Source organism: Labrus mixtus, chromosome 13 (genome assembly GCF_963584025.1).
Source record: "Labrus mixtus chromosome 13, fLabMix1.1, whole genome shotgun sequence".
NCBI classification, from domain to species: Eukaryota; Metazoa; Chordata; class Actinopteri; order Labriformes; family Labridae; genus Labrus; species Labrus mixtus.
Genome location: NC_083624.1, coordinates 4,181,451 through 4,200,431, shown reverse-complemented (window position 1 = coordinate 4,200,431; position 18,981 = coordinate 4,181,451). Strand labels below are relative to the sequence as shown.

General features: G+C 39.7%; 1 protein-coding gene across 4 annotated transcripts in view; it reads left to right on the top strand.

Moving 5' to 3' along the window:
• tbc1d4 (TBC1 domain family, member 4) overlaps positions 1 to 18,981 on the top strand; it is a 34,623-nt gene that overhangs the window by 3,194 nt on the left and 12,448 nt on the right. For 2 of the 4 annotated variants that reach the window (XM_061053204.1, XM_061053205.1), the window contains exons 2-13: positions 6,403 to 6,531; positions 6,633 to 6,870; positions 8,220 to 8,458; positions 10,093 to 10,182; positions 10,630 to 10,734; positions 10,829 to 10,961; positions 11,074 to 11,165; positions 11,338 to 11,448; positions 12,083 to 12,205; positions 12,750 to 12,809; positions 17,298 to 17,509; positions 17,958 to 18,110. In XM_061053204.1, coding sequence (XP_060909187.1) covers positions 6,403 to 6,531; positions 6,633 to 6,870; positions 8,220 to 8,458; positions 10,093 to 10,182; positions 10,630 to 10,734; positions 10,829 to 10,961; positions 11,074 to 11,165; positions 11,338 to 11,448; positions 12,083 to 12,205; positions 12,750 to 12,809; positions 17,298 to 17,509; positions 17,958 to 18,110 — 1,685 coding nt within the window. The remainder of the gene's footprint in view (positions 1 to 6,402; positions 6,532 to 6,632; positions 6,871 to 8,219; positions 8,459 to 10,092; positions 10,183 to 10,629; positions 10,735 to 10,828; positions 10,962 to 11,073; positions 11,166 to 11,337; positions 11,449 to 12,082; positions 12,206 to 12,749; positions 12,810 to 17,297; positions 17,510 to 17,957; positions 18,111 to 18,981) is intronic. The other 2 variants (XM_061053206.1, XM_061053207.1) reach the window with 1 other exon arrangement.

Genomic DNA, 18,981 nt, shown 5'->3' with positions numbered 1-18,981 from the left:
TAAAAAGGTGCAACCATTTGATCTTGTATGGATGACTCCACTGTATCTCTACTCCTGATCGGCGTATCCATGACTGTGTGTAACATTTTGCACGAATAATATCAAAGTTAGGATGGAAAACACTTAAATGTTCTTTAATGTACTTGCTCAGGATGTTGGTTACTTATTTATGACCTAAGTGAGACAAAAATTTCACACTTGACTCAGTTGAGCTTATTCACACACGGCACATATGGACAACCCGCCTCAACGTCATACCGTTGTACAAAGATGAAGCCAAAATCCAGTAACGGTCACTGACATATTGCCCATTTGGAGCCAGAGTCTGGGCAGTAGAGATCGGCTAGAACCATGGATGTCATGCCACTTCTGCAAACATTTAACTCACTGATAAAAAAAGCAAAGATCCCTTGGGTCGATACACTTCACAGCAGAACAGATTCTTATGTAATGTACACATCTTATATAGTAAAAACTGGAAGTTCAATGCCTTGTGTAATAGTGTTAGCTATACGTTTCCCTTCACCGATCCTCCTCCACTCTGCTAATCTGGTGCACACAGTGCAGCGGGAGCCCACTCAGCCAAAAGGGTTGTCAATTATTGCATTTTGTCTGTTGCATTTTGACTTGTACTTGTCAGTAGTGGGAGCTTTAAATCATTTGGCTTCACTTGAGGCAAGGTGCTACAATGTCCATTTTTATACAGTCTGTGATTTTGACGCAACTATCAATTAACAAAGATCAAGCGTGTGTGAGCTTGCTTTCTTTTTCTTAATCTGAAAGATGGAGCGATGTTTTTCCTGATTTTCATTATCTGTTGACTTTCAGGTTCTGATCAACCAGGAAGATTTGTCAGATAACCTACATGTTTTTAAGCTTACAACCTAGACAGTTTAACCTTAGCAGGAACTGGGATTCTCCTGTGATCAAACCAGTAAGAGACAGTTGGGCTCTGCACAGCGTAAGCCACAGGTCTGTGTGTTTTCCACCTCTGCTCTGACTTGGAACTGGACCAGAAAGGAATTTCTCACTGACAGTTGGTGACCATCAGCTGCTTGTTTGTTGCCCTACATCATGCAGTTCTAAGTTCATGCAGGCTGCACTCGTAAGCCAAATCAAGGCGAGACTTACAGCTGACTGTGCTTTAAAAGTCTGAATCAGCAGTTAGCAGAACTCAAAATCTGCATCAAACAAGTCGTGAAAAAAAGTTAAATTTGTGTTGGCTGGGGGTGCAAGAATTTATTGATAGAGTTGAATATTTGGAACGATTCAACTTTTTCAGATTCTATATATCAGTTCTCAAAAACCCTTTATCCATCTTTAATTGATTTTTTGTTATAATGATATAGGCAGTTCAGTGTTTCCCCTAGGTTTACAGCTTTGGGGGGGTGGGGGGGGTGTGGGCAGACGGACGCCGACACAAACACTTTAAGGAATCTTGGTGTTTATGCTTTTAATGACAGCTGTCCTGTTCTATCGGAAAGGTATCCATAAATGACTTTTTTCCTTATTTTCCGACTCTATCCACTATCATATATCTACAATAAAGGCACAAAAAGCCCAAAAATAAATCTAAAAGGGGGGACGGGGGGTGCCATTGGGGGGTGGGCCACCCCCCTAATATAATGGTAGGGGAAACACTGCAGTTGTCAATTCCTCTGCACAGATTGCACTAAAAGTACTGCTCTATCTTAGATGTTTCAAATACTGTGAAAACTACAAATGCAGACGCCACTGTTATAACTACCTAAAAAGCATGTTATGCAGATGATGGTGTGTGTTCTTTAAACTACCAGATGCCAGTTTTCCTTACATATATAGCCTTACTTGCGATATCACAAAACATTGAAATAGACTGAATTGAATCCCGCATGTTGTAAGGTTGTTAAAACTTTGATACTTGGATTAAATTACACCATGTTTAAAACAATAAAATCTCCACTTGTTTTAATAGTTTAAGTGTTTAAAAAATACTTGAGATCTTCTGTCACATTTCTAACCAAAGAGAAGAAAATAGAGGGAGCACTGAGTGTTCAGGAGTTTTGTCAAACTTAAGGGAAATAAATAAAGGTATATTTCCATCTGTTTAATATGATTTTTTTTCACTATGTGTTCATGAGAGTTGTTGATAAGCTTGTTGAGACACACTTGAGCCAGCTTTGCTCAGCCAGGGTCGGTGAGGTTGCTGTAGACATGATCATATTTCTCTTAGAATGAGGAACTCAAGGCCATATATTCTTAGTTACCTGGATATCATGAGAGGTGGTAAAATGTATCATCTGCTCTGTCAAGCAAGGACAAAGCATATTGTTAAAGTAGCTTTACATGGGACATGAACTGTGTTTAACTACCGTGCCCAGTTGGTCCTCGTGCAGACAGAATAGCACCAGGAAGACGTCACAGCTGTACTCAAAACATGTGACAACAGCGAGAGTCTTATCCATGTTTATGCTTAAACTAATAAGGAACCTTTTTTTTTTTTTTCAAGTGTGTTAAATCATTGAAGTTTCACGTTTGAAAAATGTAAGCTCCAATTCTTCTTCTGTCTCCCCTTGCCTGCTTACATCATTATCTTGTGCTTCCACAATGATAACCTGTGTGTCTCTGAAAGAAGTCTAATGAGGCCTGATCGTGGGGGCTGTGAGTGAATGTGTTGGGCTTTCACTGCTTCTCAATAGTGCTGATAGTGGAAACCTATGTGCCTGCTTCTGTTTGACCAGCTATTATGAAGACCTGTTGTAGGGAGGTCTGACATTACATGAGCCATGCATGCATTGAGCGTGCTCAGGACTCGGCCAGCTCAGGGAGGACAATTCTCATGTTTGTTTTGCCCTAAGCCCTAAAGCTGTGCTCTGCTGCTTTGTGTAGACAGGCTTTAGATCCCCACTAGTGTCGCTGATATTGTTTAATAAAGCAGGACACAGATGGCTGAAGGTTAGATGGACACCAGCTTTGAAAAAAAAAAATAATAATAATATTGGATTACATTTTTGGGAAGATTTCCAGTGGGAAAAAGACACAGCCTTCCTCTGTTCCCCAGGAGCTTTCTGCCTGTCTGTGCCTGTCTTGAGCCAAGGAATGAGCACCTTTAGTGGCTCTGCTTTGGGTTTACTGCAAATTATTAATCAGATCAAAGGTGCTGTGGCATCATCTTGCTCATGTATTATCCAGAAGGTCCTTTAAATGCCAAGACGACACTGTTATTTTTTTCCTCTGTGACAAAGGTGTGCAGATCCAAAGACCAGATGGTGAGGTTGTGATTCTCAAGGCTATTAAGTTCCCCTGACCTCATAGTGTCAGCCCTGCTTTTACCAAAAAGCTACAGAACTTATCCCCCCCCCACACACACACACACAAATGTAAAAGGTGTAATCTCTCATATTGCTTTTTTATATGTTTCAAGTTATGATTTAAGAGTTAGGACGAGGCTCCACTTTTCATATGAACGGTCCTAGCCTGTGTCTTGCTCTGAAATCTTTCAAACCTTACATTACATTATATAATACATTAAACAGGTAACATAAAACCAATCCCACAGCTAACATGCTAATTAGCCCTCCTTGTTCTATTAGGTTGCTAACATTGGTTAGCTAATGTTATAATATGAAGCTAGTTTCAGTGACACATTGTGGGCTACTTTAGGATCCCAGGAAATCAAAATCAATTAAAAAAAAAATATATTTTTTTAATGTAAATCACCTCTCTAGTATCTAAATGCAGGGTTTCTGTAGTCAAAGACAAATCAGTATTTTGCACATTTCTTACTTTGTCATCAATATTAATTCAATTAGCGGTAAACTTTTTCTTGAGTGATGTTGGTATTGGTCTCTTCGGTTGATTTGATGTTCTCGTAACTCAATTTGCTGCTATACTTTCCATCCACATGGCACTTAGTGGATGCAACAGTGGGATTTGTAGTTTTTATTTGGTATTGTAAATGACAGGATTGTGTCCTGGCTAGCTAACATGAGTTAGCTAAGACAAATTAACTTTTGGAAACTAGGCACAGTATAATTCAGAAATTAAAATGATAAGAGAGTTATGCATTTTTACATGTCTTACTTTAGCTAGCTAGAGTTACATATTTAACCTACAGCTTTCCTGCAGCTAACACAACGCATGAGGACTAAAGCTGTTATAATAATAAGAGTAAGGCTTGAATGACTTGAAATGTTGACGACCTAACTTTTGATCAATCTAGAAACGAGCAAAGAGATCGGATGAGGCGGGTCCTGCTGCTAATTAGCTACTATGCTGTACAATTGTAACAATAAAGAAATACTCAGTTTTAACCGTCTTTTGAACCAGGCTGTGAAAAAATGTATTTCTGCTGTAAAAATTTGCATTTTAAAATGGGTCCTAAAGGGGTTCCCTTGGTATTTTTCAATACCAGTGGCTGCAAATTTGTTATGACACAATTCTTCCTGTCATGAAAATGGTTAATGTTATTATTATTCATAGTTAAAGGTAAAAAAAAAAACAATGTGATTTTTCTCAATCAAAGTGTTGTTTATACCTGTTTTTAGGTAGTCCAGGCCTTATTAGGGAGATGAATTCCCCATTTCTCATCATGATTCGCTATGTGCCTTCTTTGTAGCTACTGGGCTCTGCCGCAAGTTTGCTGTTCAACATTCTTTTAAAGGCCTTGAATGCGTCAGAAAACAAGCCAGCTAACTGTTAGAAAAACGTTTTCATGGGTCAGTTTTTTTCTGCCTGAAGACATGGCCGAGTATGTATAAAACAAACAACCACCACCCCCACCACCTGCCCTTCTCCTCCCTCTCAATGCAGCCCTCTGTCACCAGCACAGGCACAGCTCTACCCTTGGGAGGGCAGACACTTGGAAAAATTTTTAAAATAGCTCATGTGGCAAGAGCAGCAATATGACAAACACGTATTTGATCTCTACGCCTCAGACATAAATCGGCGCCCATTAAAAGAAGAGACAGACTTTTGTCAGGATGTTCTATTTTATCTGCAATCGTTCCCTTCCTGTTTGCCTGCACTCCTGCTCCTATCCTGTTGTTGCGGTCACACCTCTGGAGGAAGATTGATGTATTTTGTTCCACAACTTCCCTTCCTTGTATACAAAATATATTGTATTTGCTCAACAGTAAATGTGTACCTCTTATCGGATAGCAGAATTTGTGCAGTGCAAAGAGCTGGTGTTTGTTTAAGCACTCATTGTTGTCTTGAACGTGCTATTCTGATGACCTTGTCTATGGCCTTGGTTAGACAGTTAAAGAGAGAGCTGGGAATCTGAGACTGTCGTTCTTGTTTTGTCTGCCAGAATTGTTGTAATCTCAACTGTAAAAGTATCTCATGACTTAAGTTTTGTTGGCTGTGATTTTCTAAGTATTGCTTAAGAGTGTGCTTTGAAAGAATAACACTTTGTGTCATGACTTGTTGGATGCACGTTGCAGAAACAGATTTTCAGTTTTACCTGTTTCTGAAGGTGCCTTGTGTAAACACTAAAGCCAAAAAACACAACATGACCTTCCAAGTAATTTCTTCAAGCCCTCTGTTTTTTCCGTCTTTTCTACATAGTACAGGTGTTTCCAGGCTTCTATATCTGTTCCCAATGTAGTGTTTGGTCTCTCTGTTGTTCATTGACCTTATTTAGTTAACAACTTGTGCTTTTGTTTTGGCCTTGAGTCATTTAAAGTTTCATTTGTTGACCAAAATATTTTTCTTGGTTGAACTGCGACTGTCTACTAAAACATTGACTTGTTTGTACTGATTGTACAAACAACAACTGATTGTACATTTAAGTCAAAAGATGATGACTTTGCAGGGGTTATTTTATTGGAATTCTCATTTAAACTTTCATTACAGTATTGAGAATAAACTAAGCTTAAAAATGTGGATACAAAACTTAAAGAAACTACGAAGATAAATCATAAGAAGCCGATACAAATACTTTGGGCTGTGAGAAAAAAACTGTTACGGAATTGGAAGTGCCTAAAAAATCAGAGCATCTAACGGCCCAGGCTTGCTTCTTTACGGTCAGTGTTTTATAATTAATCAAGAATAAGAGAGCCAATGGAATATGTTAAATGCCCTTCAATATTTTCTTCCTTTATTGCGAGGTAAATAGAATTGCAGTAATGATGATATTATGTTAAATGAATGCTTTTCCTGAACAGATTGGATATATATATATATATATATATATATATATAAATGAACATATAAGACAAAACTCTTTTTTTCTGAGGTAATTGCAATGTTTATTTCTTCATTGTGTTATAATTGTGTTGTTTTCGTGTTGTTCAGCAGACAGAGGAACTTGCTCTTTGCTTTTTAGTTCCTCTTCACTCCCCTTTCTCTTTTGTTATGGTTTCCCTTGTTCAGATTTTCCTGATTCATCATATCCCTCTGTTCCACTCTCTTTTCTTCCAGGTCCCTGAGGTGATCAGCAGGATTCGCCAAGTGTCCAAATCCGCCCTAAAGGAAGAAGCCAAGCCCAAACAGGAGGCTGAGGAGGCCTTCTACAACTCCCAGAAGTATGAAGTGCTTTACTGTGGCAAGGTACAAACGAGTGAACTCCTCAAAAATATGAAGTTTTCATCCAATAAGGCGTTTGAATTAATTTAAGTTGAATTGCAACTGAATGAAAACTGTTTTTCCAGGTGACTGTTCCGCACAAAAAGGCTCCGTCCACTCTTGTCGATGACTGCATTGATAAGTTTCGTCAGCATGAGGTTGAGCGAAAACGCATTCGACTGCTCAACGGTCAGAGGGGGTCTATTGAGAACGCCCCTGTGGAGTTCCTCATTGGGGGAGACGGAGACCCAATGTCCTCTGCTCTGAATGAGAGTAAAGAAGGCCTGGAAGGGCTTGGATTAGAGGACACGACCGGAGGTGGAGGTGAGAGTCTCCTGAAGATTGAGAAATAGGAAACATGTGTTAAATTGATATGTGACATGTGCACTGCAACAGTTGGAATAAAAAACCTTAAATTGCTACCCGTGTGTCGCAAATATGCAGCCTTGGCAGATTTGTTTGAAACTTGTGGTGGAAACTAACAGATTATACAACACAACACATCACCAGAGGTGTCAAGTAAAGAAGTACAAATACTTCATTACCTTACTTAAGTAGAAATTTTGGGTATCTATACATTACTGGAGTAATTATTTTTCAGCCGACTTTTTACTTCTACTCCTTAAATTTTCACACAATTATCTGTACTTTCTACTCCTTACATTTTGAAAATAGCCTTGTTACTCCTATTTCATTCCGGCTTGTCATCGTTCAAGAAAACACACAAAAAAAACAAAACCTATCCAGATAAATCGCGCCATCTGGATAAAGTGACTTTGATTGTGGTTGGATGAGAAGTATAAACATATACCATTCCGACACGCTGTGGCGCGGCCTAAGCTTTTATTCTTAATGGCATTTTTTCCCCTTACATTACTTTTACTTTTATACTTAAAGTAGTTTTGAAACCAGCACTTTCACACTTTTACTTGAGTCAAAAGCTTGAGTTGATACTTCAGCTTCTACAGAAGTCTTTTTAAACCCTAGTATCTATACTTCTACCTGAGTAATGAATGTGAACACTTTTGACACCTCTGAGTGTCACATACCACTGTAACTGTTGTGCATACCTTCAATGTATTATATAAAGTCTTAAGTTAAATATAGCTAAATGTTGGAGTAGATGGTTTTATGGGTGATCCAGAGGCTGTATATAAGAAATGGACCTAACCTCTTGGTTTCAGAAGTGAAACCAATCATGAAGTTTCTCGAAACAAAAAAAAAACAGCCAGATTTTATGAAACTAGTTGGGGAAGGCACCATACTTCCCATTTAATGCGTAAAGTCTGCGAACATGGTACCATTTGGATTAAGGATGACAATAGAGCATGATATGCTTAAGGGCGTGGTAGAGACAGTAATGTGTATTGATCCTTGTTGTCCAAATATGGTCTCACTTACTCCAAAAAAACACGATGTCAACGGCCGTAATGCAAAGCTGGGCCTTCAAAACACTGGTGAATGAATGTTTGACTTTGTCACTTCATCCACTTCTTCTTGTATACAGTTAAAGGGTTAAACTGAAAAGTTCAGTAAGAACTTGATAAATTGCTCATTACTCATTACATTGTTCACCAATGGTTAACCTGTACACCAATGATAATTGAGGGTTAAACTGCCACAATTGTCAATTAAAATAACTTGCCGGTGTGTTCCTTTGTATCCACGTAAAGGTTTGTCCAACAGCGCCAGTCAGAGCAGCCTGCGGGGGGCGTTCCCAGAGTGCATCTTGGAGGACTCTGGATTCGAGGAGCCTCAGGAGTTTCGTACACGCTGCAGCAGTTTGGCAGGGAATCTGCAGAGGAAACCAGGGGAAGGCGTCATCATGGGCCCCACGCGCCGCAGACACTCCAGCGCACCAAACCACGTCCAGCCGTCTGATGCCGACAAGAACCGCACCATGCTCTTCCAGGTAGAGGACATTTATTAAGAAATGCTGCACATTTAAAAAAGTAAATGAACTCTTGTACTTTTGCTGATGTTTTGGTTTTAGAGGGAGCTTATGGGCTTATAGGTTCCTTATCTCTGAGTGCGGCTGAGCTTTATCATAACAGCAATGTACTCTAATTAAAACCAGACACTTGCTATGCGCAGGCACTCAAGTGCCTGGCAGGTCCAATGGGTTTATTATACTTCAGTTGCATTCATTTGCATTGTACAGAAAAGTTATTACTATGTGTGATGGGGGTATTGAGGGAAAATGTACAATGTACAGCTTTAATGAGCTGAGTTTAAACTATTTTGGAATTACTCCTTAATGGAAGTGGATGTAAGGTTTAAGGGTCTAACTGTAAATATACTCGCCTGTCTATGAAATTGATGGATTTTTGTTGTTGCCTGCCAAGTCATTATTTGTCATCTTGAATAACTTAACTCCAACCATCACAGATGCACCATTGTTTTACCCCCTTTTTGCATCAGTCCAGCCTGTGAAACCTGTTGCTACTGCAAATCATTTTTATGTGCCCGTGTCTGGCAGTTATAATGTACAGACCAGCTAGGCCCTGTGTAACAGCTTCACTTTAAAGAGGCTGTAACTCCTGAGGAGGTTTTTTTTTTTTTTAAGTACAGTGCAACTCCTGAGAAAAACATAAGGGTGCTGCTGCTTTGTGAAAAAGCATGCAAGCTGCACAGAGCCAGCTGCCATTCCTCGCACACCATGCCCATTTCCTCACGGAGCTAAATTTAAAAATGAGAGCACGGCGCTCAATATGATACTCCACATGGCAGTCAATTATGGGAAAAATCATTGGTGTAGATTTGCTGACCTCGATTCTGAGAGTGCATGAGAGCGTGTTACTGTTTATGCACGTCATTCACCGTAACCAAGTTGCAGCCATTTTCTTTTGACGTCATGCTAAAGGCTGAAAGCTATTTAATGTTATAATTCTGTGTGCCAGGTTGCACGTTGTATGAAGGTGGTGTATTTGATTCATGATGCAATTGAAAAGAGAGTGAAATGTTAAAATCTGTTGGGACTTTGGCCCATATCTCAAAGGTTAACAAGAACCTAGAATATTCTTTAGCTACAACGGCTATAGACAAAAGCTGGCATTAGAATCGAACAACTTCCTATTTACGATTAACTTTGGTTGAGTAGTATTGTCTTTGCTAGAATTAGGTTATAAAATGTGCTGTTTGTAACAATACCAAACAATAGTCAGTCGAGTCCTAGCTTACGGGAATTTTAGCTTGTAAGTGGCTAAATGCTAATGTTAGCTGATGTCTGACCATAGCTTTAAAAATATGTTTAAAAATGCTTTTTAAATAATTTTTTAAATATTGTTGAACTTAATATTGCAAGATATACCTCCAGATTTTCACTGTTAAGTTGCTGAGTACTCTAACATTAGTAAAAATATACTGATTTGTCAAATCTACTTAATTTATTTGACTTAAAAAACGTAAGACATGACATAACAGCATGAGCATGACATCAATAAAAAAAATGTGTAAAAGGTTAACTGTGTAAATGTGCAATTTACAAGATTTGTATATACACACATCCGTGACTTCTTGCTTGAATCTGTATTTTGTCTTTCATAGGTCGGACGTTTTGAAATAAACCTCATAAGTCCTGACAGTAAAACTGTGGTGCTGGAGAAGAACTTCAAAGATATCTCATCCTGCTGTCAGGTTGGTTTATTTTTACTCGCTTTATTTTTTTCTAAATGCGTCTCTCTCCTCTCCCTCTGCACGGCCAGAGAATTAGCTCAGACTTAATTTGCATTTCTTTTCTAGACATCTAATGCATTAGTGCCTTTTTTTTTTTTACAGAACTTCAGGCTTTTCATTTCGGATCCATAATTGGAACACAAATGACACAATTATCAGTGATGTATGAATATGCTTTGCAACATAATTTCTTTAAATAGAAATTCAGCATTTAGATAATGGACTGTCTAGTGTGGGCAAAGTGGTCATTTCACTAATTGAATGGAAAATAGGAGACTGTCAAGAGTGATTTTAGTGTCCCTGACATGTCTGGTCCTTTTTTTCAGTTGAATCTGTATTATAGGACTTTATACAACAATGCTAAAGTACAACCCTCCCAGTTTCATGTTTGTCTCCTCTCTAATGCAGGGTATCAAGCAGTCCGACCACTTTGGATTCATCTGCAGGGACCAAACAGAGTCTGGTCCCAATCAGTATGTGTGCTACATTTTCCAGTGTGCCAGTGAGTCTCTGGTGAGTCCAGCAAAACATGCAAATCAAAAATTCCTGCAGCGTTTCTCTTTAACCAATACCTTGTGCATCCCTTGTTTGACCCCGTGTGTAACAGGTTGAAGAGGTGATGCTAACCCTGAAGCAGGCTTTCTCAACAGCAGCCACCTTACAGAGCAACAAGACCCCCGTCCAGCTTTGCGAGGCCTGCCCCATGCATGACTTGCACAAGCTCTGCGAGAGGATTGAAGGTCAGCCAGCCCACATGCAAGCAATCTTCTGTGACTTGAATGTATTGATGGATTGTCTGTTAGTAGAGTTAAAACATGAAAGTGAATTATTGTTTTCCTCTTCTGTTTCTAGGTCTCTACCCGCCCAGAGCAAAGCTGGCCATCCAAAAATATCTCTCCCAGCTGACTGACAATGAGCAGGCTGAGATTTTTGAGCGAGTTCAGGTACGGCTGCCAAGCCTAGAGAACAAAATAACATTACCTGCAAAATAAGTGACACATTAACAGCTTTGTCAGGGTTTGATTTCTAGTTTTAGTTAAAATTTCAAGATGCTGCATGTGCTTAAAGCAGTGTTTTCTTCTCTTTGATTTTGATTGTTTGTGTATCTATCTGCAGAAATTAAAGCCTGCATCAGACCAGGAGGAGAATGAGTTGGTTATTCTCTATCTGAGGCAGCTCTGTGAATCCAAACAAAAGTCACACCTCCACATCGGAGAGGCCCCTCAGGTAAATATTTTTTTTTACCCTGCACATGATGAAAAATATTAGTCCCACTAAAGTGTTTATTATTGTCTGACAAGAACAGCGATCAAGGTTATAGGTTGAATTTCTCTTACAGTTTCTGAAGGCTTTTAACAAACTTGACATTCATTATAAATCAGAATGGATTAATTACTTTTGATCGTCACTTTACAAAGCAACCTCTACCATCAGTGTGTGAATGGGGAGGTGTGACAGGCGGTGTAAAATCGCTTTGAGTAGTCAGAAGACTAGAAAACACTACACAAGCTCAAGTCCATTTACCATTTACTTAATTGTTACAGCTACACTAAAAGCTCTGTATTCCTCTTTGTCCACCCTGATGCATCATATGCAGACCTAAGCTCCTTATCAATTGGATCATTGGTACATTTTTGTAAAGCTGAGGGGAAATCGAGTATGACCTGATTGTGGCTTACTAGTTACGTGTGATGCAGCCTGAGGGTTGCATGTTAAATGTTGTTCTCACAGCATTACTCCTGATCACGTGGTTTACTAGTGTGTGCTTCTACAGAGTCGGTACGCTAAGAGCTCACAGTGAAAGTCTCTGCGGTTCAGATTTTAGTCAACATTTCTGTTGTGTTCTTTTGTTGTCTGACAGAATGCAGCTAACAGCCCATCAGCAGGTGACGGCACAGCCACCAGCAGTCGCTTCAAACTTGATATTCTCAAGAACAAAGCCCGCACGTCTCTCACCAGCTCCCTGGAGAACATCTTTGCAAGGGTGTGTCTAGACAGAGAGTTATTTCTTTTATCATATGTTCCTTCCCCTCCTGCTTTTATTTCTGTTAAATTTCCTGCTGTTATTTTACCTACACTTTTTTCCTCTCTACGTTTATCCCTGTGTCTTACACTGACAGAAAAAATAGCTCCTCTTGTCTCCCTTTGTGTATCAGTTGCTGTTTCTGTGTCATTATCATTCGGGGGATTTGGATTGACCCACATCTGTCACTGAGACAGCAGAATAATTCCTTAGGAGAAGCGTCTGGGCAATCTGAGACCTCTGCCACCATCTGTTATTGTCTTGGGACTAATAATGCTATCAATCTTATCAGCAAAAATCTATAAAACTTTCCATTTATTTCTAAATTCATGTATGTTATGATGCATTACGAGTCCATATTTTACTGCAGTCTTGACAGTACAAGTTGCAAAAAAACTCTGTAAATGTGTTCTACTGATCCATTAAGTTTTGCCCCCCAGAACTTTTGCAATTGTGTTGTGTTTGCAATTGTGTTATAATATTATATAATCATCTCTGTTACCAGGGCGCCAGCCGGATGAGAGGCCGTTTGGGAAGCATGGGAAGCATGAGCAGCTTTGAAAAGGTAAGTGTCCTTGCGGGGGGAAACATGAGAATTCCCAGAAGTTCACCAGAGGGACTCTGGGAATTCTCACTTTTTTTACACTGTGGCTTTAAATAGCACGTTCGTTCCAGCTCTGTCCTCAGAAAAGGACAAGTGTGATAAACATGATTTGACTTTTATCAGTGTCAGTTTAAGTTTCACGCTGTGAACATTTACGTTTTCACGTGGAGTCTTGACTCGGCACTCAATTATTCCCGCATAGTTTTATGATGAAGTTTCACTGGCCCGCACTCTGAACAGCACAGCAGGGAGAGTGTTTACAGGGCTGTCAGAGAACCATTTGGAGTTGTTGGCTGCAGAGTGTTATTGCTGTGCAGAATGTGGAGTGAGTATGTGATGCTGTCCCTGTGACTCCCCAATAGTCAGGATGGAGTTACAGTGCATTACATCCATTAAGCATTGCACACTCCTAACGTTGTGGAAATAACGGGGCACGTTCTGCAGCTCTCTCTGAAGCTTAAAATATGTTTTTAACTCAAATAAGTTGTACGCTCAATGAGCTGCAAACAGAGTTAAAAAGTAAAATATCTGGAGTTCCCATTTAAGGGGACACACACCCTCCCTGTCAAAACCTGATAACTAGATTACCCAAAATGCAACTCGACTTCTAACAGCTCAGTCTGCAACTCAGGTATTTCATACTAGTAGCAACTTAAAGAGCCTCAGATACAAACTTCATTCAATCAATCAATCAAGCTTTACTTATATAGCAACTTTCATATAAATCAAATACAGTCTAAGTGCTTTACAGCAAATGAAAAACAAGAAAAAACATATATAGTATAGTGACTATAGTGACAAAACGTGTTACAAACAAAAATGGATTTAGTTTTAGATTTAGAAGTAGAGACTAGTCTTGAACTTAAAACAAAACTCCCAGTTTTTTGTTGAATGTTTAAATCTCTGATACACAACGTTGTTTAACAATATAGCAGATATCAAATATATCCTAACTTTTTAAGCTTTATCTCTATATCTAAATATTACTTTCTGAAAAGAGAGTGAAGTCAAACTCCCTCTTGGGTTGTTGTTCTGAGCTCTTTGTTCACACTGACGGGTTACATTTCCCTCAGTTTGTTTGTGTGACACTCAGAGGTGTTAACACGTTTCATACATGTTTTGTTTTTTTGCATGACCGTTAGCGCTGCCGTCACGTGGGGGAAGAGAGACAGCTGTTGTTTGTAGAGTTGTAATGGCAGAGTGTCACGAAGGAAAACCAACAGACTTCCCAAACCACAGAAAATACTTTGATTGCCTAATCATCCTTGGGCTGCGTATCACAATGGAGATCAGTCCTTCGAACGGCTGCACTCTGTCAAAACACTAAGGGGGGGGGGGGGGGAGCGGGGGGAGGAGGGGAGGTGGTGAGCTCGGGGACAGATGAGGTATGGTCAAGGAAAAGTTTGTTCACTGTCTGTTTTGAGAGACTGGTACTAAAGTTGGATACCTACTGGACATCTACTCTGGATGGAGTATACTATAAACCTTTCATTTTCACCATGAACAAATTGTTGAGGAAATTACAAAGAACTTGACTTCACATGATTCAGGAGACTCATATGGCTAAAAGAAAGTTTATAAATACAAGAATACAGTAAGAGGAGAGATGGAGTAATAAAACACATCTGTTGGGGTGTTCTGCCAAACTCTCCCAATACGTTGCATATAGATATATATATATATTTTTAAATCTCTCCTTAAGACCCATCTCTTGTCCCTGGCCTTTGACACACAGTAAGACGTCGACTTTATTTATTTATTTGATTTATTTTTTGCGTGCCTATTCATTTTACTTTTGTTTCATGTCTTTTAAATTGATTCTGTATTTCACATGTAGTTTTCTTTTATCTCATGTGAGCTGTTATGTTATTTTATTTATTCTTCTGTACAGCACTTTGCTCAACTGTGGTTGTTTTAAAGTGCTTAACAAATAAAGTTGGATTGGATATATAGAAAAGACATTATTGACGTCAGGGTCATAATGACCCACCTAAACTGGTCTGTGATGTCTAGGACAATTTGGAAGAGACACTAAGTCTACTAAACAACATTGCAGATATGAGGGGAAGACCCTAGACACGTTATGCTGTCCTTGCTTCTCACAGTCACAGCTGAACTCTATCCGGTCTGACTGACATCAGAGAACAGTGAATAAACATAATGATGATTTAAATCTAAATACATAGGTGCAGACAATTCCACCACACAAGTGACATCACTTGAGGCAAGTCATTAGATGTCATGCAGCTGCCAAAAATGTTTAGCTTTTCCAACTTTTTTCCCAAATGCTACAAAAAACAGAAAAAAAAGACATGAATGCGTCAGATTTGCGGTGTCCCCCTTAAAGAAGGATATGCTCTTAAAAAAACATTTTTTAATTTTAATGTTAAATTAGGAATAACAATGAAAAGTCACAGTAACAGAGTCAGACAAATATGTGGAGCATGTGATGGTAATTTTACAAGCATCTTGTATGTCTCTCGGTTGTTTAGGGGATGTCCTTACCTTTGCCCGTCTCACATGTTCAGTTTTGAGATGGTCACAGAATGTTGTTTTCTTTTTGTTAGAGGGAATAAGTTCTCATTTGGGAATTATGTCAGGATGCCGATGTCTTATCAAGCAGGAAATTCAGTCAGGAAGTCCAGTTGTGCTGAGCCATGCCTGTCCGGTCTTCCTCTCCTTAGCCAAGTCATAGGACAGAGTAATACACGGGCAGAGTTTCACTTTATCTTATCAGTGTTTCCTAAATCATTCAGTGATAACATGTGTACAACAGACCGTTTTCAACTGCATTCTGATGAGCAGAGCAAGGATTGTGCGGATAAAGACCTTGGCATCATCAGACCTTGTAGTTGTTATTTAAAGGGAAACAAGTTGTACAAATACGGCAGAATGTCCCCTGTCGTGTTCGATCTCAGGGAGGGGTATATAAAAGCACGATGGAAGCAGATTGGAGGGTGTTCATGTGGAGTTCAGCCACTGATGTCCTCCCAACCAATAGTGTGTGATGCTGTGAGTCACAGGACTGAGCCCATTAGAATACAATAGACGTGGGAGTTTTACCAGCGGGCATGAGGCAAAGCCGAGATCAGAAGTGTTGAGTGGAAAGTTGAACCTGGAACGAGTGTTGCTTTGGGGTTGCATGGCCTAGGTGAGTGCAGACCTGTAACTTGAGTGATTAAGTTGGTGTTGAATTTGTCATACGAGGTGTTTTTGGAATAAAAGGTACTAGCTGTGTATGGTTTCACTCTCAAAGGCATTAATGTCATTATAAACGGTTTAATTTTTGACCTAGTTTTAACCATGAAATGTGTGTATTTTAGAGGTATTTGTCAGTTGATCATGAGTTGAGCTTTGTTATATTTAGAGGTGGGGAAAAAATTGATATATGTAAAAATCGAGATTCTTCTCTTCTAAGATTTAAAATTGATTCATAACTTCAAAAAAATCTTTTCTTTTTTGTTTTTGTTTGATTTTTTTGGGGGCTCTTCAGTCACTCGCTGCTAAGTGCTAAGGCTAGCTCTTTAACTCAGTAGAATGCCAAATAGAGCAACAAGAAATTCAGCCAGTCTCACAGATGACAGGAGTAGATCCTGTAGTATGTACTAATTCAGTAATAGACTTTGAATCCATGGAGCAATGAATCCAGAATCATTTTGAATCGAATCATGACCTCAAGAATCGAAATCGAATCGTGAGACACACAAAGATCCCGAGCCCTAGTTATATTCACATTTTCTTTCATTGTTTGAACGTGAAAAAGAAAGAAGGCAAATCAAACCATACCAAAATCTTGGAAAACATTGTTATTTAAGGAAGCTAAGAATAGCCAGTTATTTCTACATGTTGTTATCATGAACCAAGAAGTAGAATTTATTAACTAGCCGTTTTTTTTCCATCACATAATAAACAAGTAAATGAGATTAATGAACCTTTAATCACAACCAGAACATACTTTTGTCATGTCCAGATTACAAGATAATCCAACTGGTACCGTGAGTTACCAACTTAGTTTATATCCGGATAACAAATAGTCAGCCCTAACTATAAAAGATAACAGGAATATCAACACGTTATCACACAAAAACAAGCTATGATGTAATCAATATAAAAATTCAGGAAGTCATAAAGAGAAAACAAGCTTTGATTTCCGAGATAACAGATACTCGTGTCATTAATAAGGAACAAAAGTTTTGTTATTTGAAGATACAGAGATGACCAACCAAAGAGAAATTCAGCTTTGATATATTAAGATAATCAGGTTATTGGTCCATTAATCTAAAAAAAAACAAGCTGTGTTATCTCCAGATTCTAACAAAGTTCACTCTCTCTCACTTCATTGCATTCTAAAAATAAAGTCAGGCCCTCTCCTTCCATACAACAGTACATGACTGTGTTACTGATGCACTTTACATTTTTTTCTGCCTTTTCACATTCTGTCCTCCTCAGCCGGACGAGGAGTCTCCTGGTCACTCCCCTCCAGGTTCTCCTCCAGAATTCCCCGACGACGACCCGGAAGGCGGCCCGCAGTTCCGCCGACGAGCCCACACCTTCAGCCATCCACCTGTGAAGAAACGCATCTCCTTTGAGGGCCAGCCGACTAACCAGAACAAACCCCTGCGCAGACAACAGTCGGTCAACGCAGAGCTGTTGCAGAGCAGGTAGAATGCACTTAACCGATGAGTTACTGCCTCCCTAGTGTGAACCGCATAGAGAGGAATGATCAATGCTAAGTGTGCAGCATCTCTTCCTTGTACTAAACTCTCCCATAGGAATGAGCTTTTGGGATTTGTTTTAAAGATATGGCTAATGCTAACTGTGTTTAAAAATCCGAACCTGATGCTTTCCCTAAAACCAGTTTAACAGTAAATATTTGTCCAACCTTTAATCTGTTCAGACAATCTAATCTATTTGCAGCACTTTGATCAGTCCTAAATCTGTCCACCTTCTGCTCCATTATTCTAAAACAATAGCATCACACGTTTCCTGCCTCTGTTTTGATCCCTCATGAGTTTCTATGGTTTTTTTTCTTTCTGTTCTGCTCTGACAATAAGCTTTTTTTTTTTTGTGTTGTTTATTTTGTGGGCACTTCGTGTTTGGCTCGCCCAGTCCCTCGGCTGTCTCGAGAACGCGCAGCGTCTCAGAGAGCGAGTCCACCTTCAGCCTCCCCTCCTCCTTCTCCGCCCCCACTTTCCTGAAAAGCATTTACCAGGGCTCGCTGGGCTCCCTCAGCTCCCTGGCAGACAGTGGGAGCCTCAAGAGGTGAGAGGGGGTGCTCAGATAAGCCCCACCCCCTAATGCGTAGACCTGAACGCACAGAGGAGATGGGTGGGAGGGACCAAGTGTTTAATGCTGGGATGGCCGTACTCGCATACGTGTTGGCTGTCCGAACTTTTAACCCTCCCTGTACCTTTAAACCTTTTTCTCTGTCTATCATCAGCAACTTGTATTAGAACACTATCCAGCTGTTCCTTTCCGAACCTTATCTCCAGCTGGCCTCGCCCTCTTCCTGTATCTCTCTGAAGTAGAAGGGGATGCTGATACACCCCTCTCTTGTTGTACTTGCATGTGATATGAAGCTTTTTTGCACGGCAAAATTGTATTTAACCTTGATACAAAGTCTTTATTAACTGCACGTCATACCTTGACATCTTCTTTTTGCCTTTATGCTGACTCAGTTCAGAAGTGTGTGTAGAGATGATTTTAATCTTCAGCTGTGCTACCCAACCAGCTAACCTCGTATGTTCAAGGAAAGAGTCTCTCCAGGGTCTGCTGTCTGGATGGCAGGAAGTAAAAAGGTTAACGTTTCCATTATAAATGAGCTCCAGCGGCGCAGACAGGATCTTTGTCTCCCCTGATAGCAGTCGAACACTCTGAGCCCTGACGTTGATAATGCAGCAGAAGGTTCAAGAAAAGCTTTTTAAATCTCATGCCGCTCCCGAAGATGAATTACAAGCAGAATTTGGAGAAAAGCCTCGACGTGCAGGGTCGGAATATGCAAACATGTTACAGCACAGTTTACTTGATCCCGATGCACAGTGAGATCACTCTTTCCCCCAGAGCAGGAAAACATTGCAAGAGGTGAGATGTCAGGTGAAGAAGTTAAATCTGTTGAAGAGGCGATAAATGTGAG